The sequence below is a fragment of the Psammomys obesus genome, unplaced genomic scaffold (genome assembly GCF_907164565.1).
Source record: "Psammomys obesus unplaced genomic scaffold, mPsaObe1.curated_primary_1811, whole genome shotgun sequence".
Taxonomy (NCBI): Eukaryota; Metazoa; Chordata; class Mammalia; order Rodentia; family Muridae; genus Psammomys; species Psammomys obesus.
Genome location: NW_026585895.1, coordinates 53,232,544 through 53,241,735, shown reverse-complemented (window position 1 = coordinate 53,241,735; position 9,192 = coordinate 53,232,544). Strand labels below are relative to the sequence as shown.

Below are 9,192 nucleotides of genomic sequence, written 5' to 3'. Positions count from 1 at the left end.
CCTGATTCTTTGCACTTGTAGTTTCTCTGCCTAGAATTCTTCCTGCATAGAGGGACATGACCAAGGTTCTGGCTAGCAGAGGATGAATTTGAGCCAGGATCTCAACATGGTACCCGTTTTCTCCAGTGCTCCCAGCAGATCTGTTTGCATTCACTCTACCTTAGGTGTCAATACAAGGAGAAATCATGGAACCCTAACTGTCTCTCGGCCCTTCCAGGCTCCTGAGGAGGGCGCAACTTATTTGAGACACTGCTCACTGGGCAGTCCCAGGACTGGTTTCTGAGCAGAATGGAGGGGCCTCTAAGCACACAGTGCTTTGGAAGACACCTGCCTTGGTGGAAGCTTCTATAGAGACTGAAACATCCAAGGAACTGAGGACCTCCATAGCCAGACCAGCCGTTTTGATTACTAATCCATACTTCCTCAGTATACACCCAGACACACTGTATGTTCTCTGTATTTTTTATCAAAAAGACTACCATCAAAGTGCCCTCCCCAACACAGACAACCAAAGCTTCTCATTCAAAGGCATACCAACGCTGGCCTTCCTTTCCTCTACCACCTGACCTTCCATGCACTTCCCCACCAGCCCTGAACTTCTTTTTCCATCTCTTTACTGCTCCCTCTGTCCATCAATCCAGACCTCTGCCCTCTCAGCCTTTAATCTATTTAGCCCTTCATCCCTCCACTCAGCCCTACCACGTTCCTCTGCCCCTCACTCTTGTACAGCTCAAGCCAGCCTCCCACCAGCCCACCATTGTGTGCCCTCCTATCCATCCACCTATACCTGCATCTAGCCATCCATCCCACCCACATCCCTCCAGCTACACAATACTGGCTGAGTGCTGCCTTTGCTTCCAGAGAAAGGAAAGTGGATGTTTTGACCGGGTGAGGGATTTGTCCTCACATCCAACTCACATGAACACACATCTTGTAAATTCCATTTGGAGCTCCATCAGGCAAATTCAGCTGTCACAATTTCCCAGGAAATTATAGGTGTAGGAAAAGACCATCTGGCCTGCCATGGAGATGGAGCACGCCTTGCTGGATGATGGGTGTGGGCTCTCTGCCTTTCCTTTGAAAAGACAAAATGTAGACTTTTTACTGCTAGTTGCTTCAACTTAAAATTTAGCCAAATGCCACAATCTAGAGACTGACCCCTAAACTGAGATCTCTGAAATCTTGCTGTGACACAGCCACAGCTTGGGCACCTGGCAGTGACATAAGGACAGCTTCCCCCGAGGCCTGTCTTGAGGCTTTGGTAGCTTCTGAGAAGACTGTTTCAGGCCAGGTGAGCACAGCCTTAAAAGAGTGCTGGTTCCAGGACAGAGCAACTGTCCATATGAGGCTGAGAGGAAGAGTTAGGGTGGCTCTGCTTTCCACAGGAGCCCACCTCACAGAAAGACAAGCCATCCAGATGCTCAGTAGATGGAGAGGGTCTAATCAGACTCAGGAGGAAACTAAGCTCCATTTGGCTGCATGTGAATAACAGGCACTAAGCATGTTCCAGACAGGCTCAGCTGACCACACACTGGCTGATGGATGTATTGGCTCTTAGTAAAAAGAAGTTGGCATCCACAGTGTGAGGAACACAGTATGGAAAAACCTGACTGTTTTTTATCCTGCCCTCATCATGGTGAGAAGTTTGGAATTTTGGTTTCTTTAACAACAGAAATATTATGAGTATGTTTTTGTTTTAATCCCAGGTGTGGGAATATGGGGCTGCTTCAAAGCAGCTGACTGATTTGCCTCCTGCTCTGGTAGCACTTGATTTTGCCAGCTGCAGATAGTTTCTGCAATTGTGTGATGTCTGGAATTCTGGGGACTTTTCAGAGGGCGTATAAGTGCTAGGGCCCAGAGAGGTGGGTTGTTGGGAGGTTGTCAGCTGGTTGCTGTTGGTCTCGGTTTGTTAAGTAGTCATGCTCAAAGAAGAAACAAGAAGAAATTAGATATCCTGAAGGTGAAGATCAAACTTGCCCCAAGGCACTCAACACCCCTAATCAACAGGAAGTAGTCTAGCAATAAAGTCACCTTTCCAAACCCTGCCTTTATTCAGGAATCTCTTTCCTTTTCTCTCTATCCTTTTCTCTCTCTCTCTCTCTCTCTCTCTCTCTCTCTCTCTCTTATCTAGTTTAGAGGATTGGAAAGAAAGAAGAAAAGGGGTGGAAAAGGGTGGAAGAAAGAAGAACCCACAAAATAGCAAATGCCAGCTATGTTCATCAAAGCCTGAAAACTTCATTCAGACCCAGAGGAGGTACTCATGTCCTGGGTTCTTCCACCTCTCTTTCCGCCATGCTACCTTGAAGTCAGCACAGCCAAGGGAATGTGCTAACTCCACCTGCTCCACACCTCCCTAACAGAACACAACACAAATCTCTCAACCCTAAAGTCAAGCATTTATCACCCCAAGGAAAGATGTTGTACCCCTTAAGTATAGGCCCCAACCTCCACCTACCTACTGTTCTGGCAACCACTTTTCGTTTGCTTGCTTGTTTTTTGTTGTTTTTGTTTGTTCTTTTGAGAGAGGATTTCTCTGCGTAGCCTTGTCCTGGAACTCACTCTGCAGACCAGGCTGGCCTGGAACTTGGAGATCCACCTGCCTCTGCCTCCCTAGTGCTGGGATTAAAGTTTTCCCCACCATCTCCTGGCCTGGAAACTACTTGTTAATCTGCTTGGGTTATACCTATCATGGACACTTTGTATAACTGAAATCACACTATTCATGGTCTCTCATGCCTGGACTTTTTCAACCTGAATGTGGCTGAGGTTTGTTTATGTAATTCATGTTCCTCACTCAGTGGGTGCTTTGTATCTTCCTATGGCTGAGCATTAAGTGATTCATTATGAGTGGAATCAGCTTTAATGACACACAGTGTAATCCAGCATGACTGAGACATTGTCATTCTGATATCTAATCAACATTAAAACTTACTAAAGAACCAGGCAGTGGTTTCAGATCTCTGTGAGTTCAAGACCAGCCTGGTCTACAAAGGAAGTCCAGGACAACCAAGGCTACACAGAGAAACCCTGTCTTGAAAAACAAACAAACAAACAAACAAACTTACTAAAGAGATCTTACATCCTTTCCTTGTCTTTAAAATATAGGATATATCCTACACATACAGCACATTTCCATCTGAACCCTAAATTCCCCTCAGAGCTTTTGATCTAAATATATTTAGGTTTCATAAAACTCACAGTTGAAAAAGATTTTCATGCTCAAGCTGTTTCAAATACACTTAAAAGTTTGCCAAAAATAGAATTCAGTATCGATTTCTAAATTAATTAAACTGAACAGAGGGTTGACTGAATCTGGGAAATATAAGTGTCTCCACAAGCCCAAGCACCCATCGGGCCTGACAGGACCCTTTCCTTTGTGCCTTAAAAGGAGTCCCTGTAATATCCACCTGTCTGTGGCCGCCTATGCCCTGTTCTCCTAGCACCATGCCTGGCATGAGTGCGTGACTCCACTCACCCACCTCCCCACTCACTCATCCATTCACATGCATCCGTCTATCTGCTCACCTACCCATATAACCAGACACATACGTAGCTACCTGCTATGCATCCACATACCAACCCATTATCTACCACCCACCCATCCACCTACCCACCCACCCACCTACCCACCCACCCACCTGTCCACCCACCCACCTGTCTACCCATCCACCTGTCCACCCATCCACCTGTCCACCCATCCACTTGTCTACCCACCCACCTGTCCACCCACCCACCTGTGCACCCATCCACTTGTCTACCCACCCACCTACCCACCCACTATCCATCCACCCAGCTGCCCACCCATCCACCTGTCCACCCACCCACCTGCCTGCTCATTCATCCACTCACTCAACCACCTACCCACCAGTCACAAACCTGTCATCATTAAGTTTTTGTCTGTTTGTTTTGTTTTTTGGGATTAACACAAGCTAAAGTCATCTGAAAAGAGGAAGCCTCAGTTGAGAAATTTTCCACACAATATTAACCTGTGCACAAACCCGTGAGGGCATTTTCTTTCTTTCTCTTCATTTATTATGTATACAATGGTCTGTCTACATGCACGCCAGAAGAGGGCACCAGATCTCATTATAAATGGTAGTGCGCCACCGTGTGGTTGCTGGGAACTTAACGCAGGACCTCTCAAAGAGCAGCCAGTGCTCTTAACCTCTGAGCTATCAGAGCTTCACATTTTCTTGATTAATGATTGATGTCTGCAGGGCCAGCCTACAAGGGAAAAGTGCCATGCTTGGGTCAGATAGTTCTGAAATATATAGAAAAGCAGGCAGCCAGGCATGGTGGCACACGCCTTTAATCCCAACACTTGGGAGGCAGAGGCAGGCAGATCTACCTAAGTTCGAAGCCATAGCATAGATAGCATCCACATAGCAAGTTCCAGGGCAACCAGAGTTACATAGACAGACTGTGTCTAGAAAGAAAGAGAGAGAGAGAGAGAGAGAAAGAGAGAGAAAGGAAGGAAGGAAGGAAGGAAGGAAGGAAGGAAGGAAGGAAGAAAGAAAGAAAGAAAGAAAGAAAGAAACTGAGTCAGAACAGAAAAGGCCCAAAAGGGTGGCCTCCTAAAACATAGAACGCCTTAAAAGGACCCCTGAGGTTTACCCTCCCTAGCTTAAGCTTTGGGTCACACATAGGTGGGCCAGGCCATGAGTAGGATTCCCTAGCAGGGTATTCTAGGCCCTTGGGCAAGCCATCTATCTTCACTCTAAGTGTTTTATTAGAGGCAAGGGACCTTCATCTAGCTGGAGGCAAGAAGGTAGGTAGAGTACTGGGGGTCTGGGAAGGAGGCAGCCATTTTTACCACTTTCCAGCAACAGAGCCATGAAGTACCTATGTGCTGGGTTGTAGTGACAGCTGTACTAGCTTAAAGGCCTAAGGAAAGGTCTGGCCTAGTCTGTCATACAGATAGCATAGAGGTAGGTAATTTAGGCTATTAGTCACCTCTGGTTCTGGTTGTGGGAGTTTAGAGGCGCCTATAGCTGTAAAGGTCATTTAGATTACTAGCCAACCTCTGGTCCTAGTTGTCGGAGCTTGATATGGCCTGGCTCAACAGACAATGAGAATCACCATGCTGTTCGTCACCTCCAATCCCCAGCTTTCTGGATGGAAGAATGAGTTTTTTATGTCTTTCCCACTGGAAAGATGGCGCCCATTAAAAAAAATCTGGCATTATGGTATGCACCCCTCACTGAGGAGGCAGAGACAAGAATGTCCCTGATAACTCATTTTGCCAAATTAGTATACTCTGAGTTCAGTGAAGGACTTTTTTTTTTTTTTTTCAAACAGTAAGGTGTTTGAAAAGGGGACAGATGAGAGGTTCAGCAGGTAAAGATGCACACTGCCAAGCCTGACCACCTGAGTTTGATCTCTGGGGCCCACATGGCAGGAGAGAGCCAACCCCTGCAAGTTGTCTTCTGACTTCCACATCTTCTCTATGCACACATACAACCCCCTTACACTAAGTAAAAAATAAATAAATGTATGTATGTATATAAATTAAGACGATGGAGAGCTGGTGACATGGCTCAGTGGGTAAGGGAACTTGCCACCAAGACTGACAATCTAAGTTTGATCCAAGATGAAAGGAGAATAGACTCCCTCAAGCTGAACCCTGATCTCCACATGTGTACCGCGGCTTACTTATGCATGCCCATACACATATAAACAGACGAACCCACATGTAAAGAACTGGTGTTCTGCAAGTTGGTCCTGTTTTTTGGGTGTCCATGTTGTCCATATTCTTTTTTTCTTTTCTCTCTTTTTGAGACAAGGTCTTGCTCTGTAGCCTTGGTTGGCCTGAAACTCACTACCTAGACAAAGCTGGCCTCAAACCCAGAGATCTGCCTGCCTCTAATTCCCAAGTGCTGACCACCACCCTTTCTCCACCACCCACTGATGTCAGTATTCTTAACTGGCATTGGAGTAAACCGTGAAAAACAAACAAACAAACAAAAAAACAAACAAAAAACTTACAAAGAAAAACGATGGACAAGGGCCTAATAGAAAGTGTGTGCAGAGTGCATGGGGAATCTTCCTGAGGCTTTAGGACAATTCAGATGGGCAGTGTATGGAGTGATGGGGTTTCACTGCTACTTTTGAAACGATACATCCCACCCACCATTAAATAAATTTAAAACAAGTGCACCCATCATCTGAGCGGGATGTCAATAGTAACAGCTATAGGTCTGACAAAATGACTGTACAAAAGGAAATAAAAAAGACTGAGGACAAAGCTTCACCTTAGAGCCCTTGTTGCCCAGGGCCATGGATTCGATCTCCAGACCATAAAAGCCCCAACACAACCATAAAGAAAAGCCGCAGGAATCATGACAGGATCCAAGGGAGGTGCCTTAATGCTAAGTCCTACTCCTACCTCAGCATCTGCTCCAGACCTTCGCTCATCCCCCCTCCAGCTCCACCTGACACCTCACCCCCACGCTCCCCTACCCAGCTCTCAAGCCTACCTCAACCCAACCCTGACTTCTCTGTGTCTTTCCCAGGCTCCTTTTCTCTCCTGGCTTCTCCCTTTGTCTTAACCATCCTCCCCACCGACTTCTACTCCCGCAATGCCCCTCTTCCTACAAAACGCTCCTTTCTCCTTTGCCTCTTCAGGCTTCTCTTCTCAATCCTCAGTCTCTCCTCTTCAGCTTTTCTCCCTCGGCTCCTTCCCAGCTCTTCCTTTCCTCTCTTGCTTCTCCCTTCAGATCTTCCCCCACTACACACCCACTACTTTCGCGGGAACCCTCTCTCTCCACTCCTCTCCTATTATCCTGGATCTTCTTCCTGACCTCTCCTGCCACTTTCTCTGGCTCCTCCTCTCTTCCAGCTCCTCCCTTCCAACCCTCTAGATCGCCTCTTCTCCTTCTTCTGCCTTCCTCTCCTCCTCTACCTTCCCCTTCTCTCCCAGCAACGTCTTCCCCCACCAGCCCCCACCAGGCCCTTCCCCCTTCCCTGTCATTCTCCGCCCTTCTCTGCACGCTCCTCCTCTCTTCTCTCTCTCTCTCTCTCTCTCTCTCTCTCTCTCTCTCTCTCTCTCTCTCTCTCTCTCTCTGGGTTGTCGGCCCGCGGAGTGATCGATGGGTCGGAACGCAGGCGGGCCCTCGGCACTTGGCTCGCCACGCCTGCGACGCTGCCATGGAGACGTAGCCGCGGCCTCCGGGCCCCGCCGCGTACCTGGATCCTCTGCGTCAGCGTGTCCGTGAGCGCCGGTGGCAATGGCTGCTCTGCTTAAGGACCCGGGCAAGCAGTGCCTTTGCCTGGCGTAGGGGTGCGGGAGGTGGGGTTCGCATCTTCCCTCCACCCAGAAGCACTGCTCCATAGCTGAGGAACGCTTCTCTCACCAGCGGAGACCCTGGGACCACCAAACCATCTGTGGGCTGCCCACACGCCTCACCCTTCCTCCCAGCTCAGCTGGCTGCATCCGTGAGTAGCCTCACTGAACTCTGTGGCCCACTGAGGCTGCTCCTGATGGCGAAGCCTGTGTTGGGCCTGTACCCTAGGCCAGACAGATTCTTCCCTTTGCAGTGTCATCCTTGATAAGAATGGAAGACTGCCTAGAAGAAAGGACCTGAAAACTAGCGCTTGGTCCACATTCCCATTGCCTTTTGAGTGGCGTGGACAGGTCGGTCCCTGCTGCAGGGACCCTGGATACATCTCTTTGAGCTCAGCAGTATTGCAGAGGCAGTGGCCATCTGGGCAGGGTGCCCCAGAGTGGTGTGGAGTCTCTGTCGACACAACTCTATTGTGCAGAGTTGGGCCACCGCGCCAGGCTGACTCCCTTTCTGTCTGGAATGGCTCACATGGCTTCCGAACGGTCAGACTTGTGTCTTGGCTTCCCCTGCCCTCCTGAGGATCTTGCCTATGGGAAGTCTGAGTTACCTACTTCCACTATTACATTGAACGAGGACTCCTCAACCCAACAGCCAACAAGGCTGTTAGCCAACTAGTTAACAAAGCCAGCTGTTCTTGGCCTAGGAGGGAAGCCAGGTGTGCAGGACCCTGGGCCTGTGGGATGAGTGGGCGAGTCCCCCTGGCAGAGAAGGCCTTGTCAGAACGCTACGCCCGCCTCCGCTACAGGGACACTTCCTTGCTCATTTGGCAACAGCAGCAGCAGCAGTTGGAGTTTGTACCACCCAGGACATACCTGAACAGGAGCCGCAGCATGTGGTACTCCCAGTATGGAAATGAGGCCATCTTAGTCCGTGACAAAAACCAGCTTGGGGTCTCTAGGGACACTGGCCAGTCTAAGTTTTGCTCAATCATGTAATTGCACGGAGAAGACCTTTGATGCCCATGAAGATCAAGTTGTGGTATGAAAACTCAACACCCAAGAGTAACATCCAAGCCTTTATTAGTGACACAGCTGGTGCCTAGATGCCCTCCCCTCACTGCCCAGGCCCAGGCAACAAAAGGGAAGCCAGTGAGACCCCCAGCTCCTATGAGCTGCTGCCTGATATAGAATGGGTCGGGTCCAGGGTAAGGAGGGAACTCTTCCTCATCATCTTTGATGAGCTCACTGCAGTGACATGTGAAAAGGGGCCAGCACTGGGAGTGACATTCCTGAGCACAGAGTTTTAGTGACCAGTTGGTCTAAATGTTATACTGCATTATGGTCGCATCCACACTGGCCACCAGATGTGGTCTCATATATAGGTGTATCTTAAACACTGTCAGCAAAATGTGCCCAGAAGTGATTTCAAACTTAATCACATGTGGAAAAGAGCAGGTCATTGATGGTGGAGCATCAAAGCCACTTTTCTGCCAGGCTGCAGTGGCATTCTTTTTAGGGTCTATCAAGCTCCACCTCAGCACACATTGTGGACAGCTGAAAAGTGCTTGCCTCTGGTGCAGTTAAGGTCTGTGTGGCTATGCAAATGTGGTTATGTGTTTTGTCAAAACTGAGCTTTCTAAATAAACCTAAGACTGTCCCATCCTCATTTATCTCGTGTAAAACCCTACTTGGCTTTCTAAAATAACAGTAATGACTGACGGTTGGGTTGCTAAGAGCCCTTAAATGGAAATATAGAAAGCAAGCACAGGCCCTCCCTCAAGACAGCCACTGTCCCCTCTGCACTTTGTGCTCAGTTACAAACTGCTCCGGTGGCATCACCGCTCACCATGCACCCTGCTCTGCCCACTCACCAGGCACTTAACTACCATCCAACTGCCAGCACTCAGTGG

General features: G+C 48.6%; 1 protein-coding gene across 1 annotated transcript; it reads left to right on the top strand.

Moving 5' to 3' along the window:
• The first annotated feature begins 6,936 nt into the window (after nt 1-6,936).
• On the top strand, nt 6,937-8,948 carry Brd3os (BRD3 opposite strand). The gene has a single exon (XM_055599989.1). It carries the CDS (start codon nt 8,024-8,026, stop codon nt 8,276-8,278), a length of 255 nt encoding a protein of 84 aa, XP_055455964.1. The 5' UTR covers nt 6,937-8,023; the 3' UTR covers nt 8,279-8,948.
• The last annotated feature ends 244 nt before the right edge of the window (nt 8,949-9,192 follow it).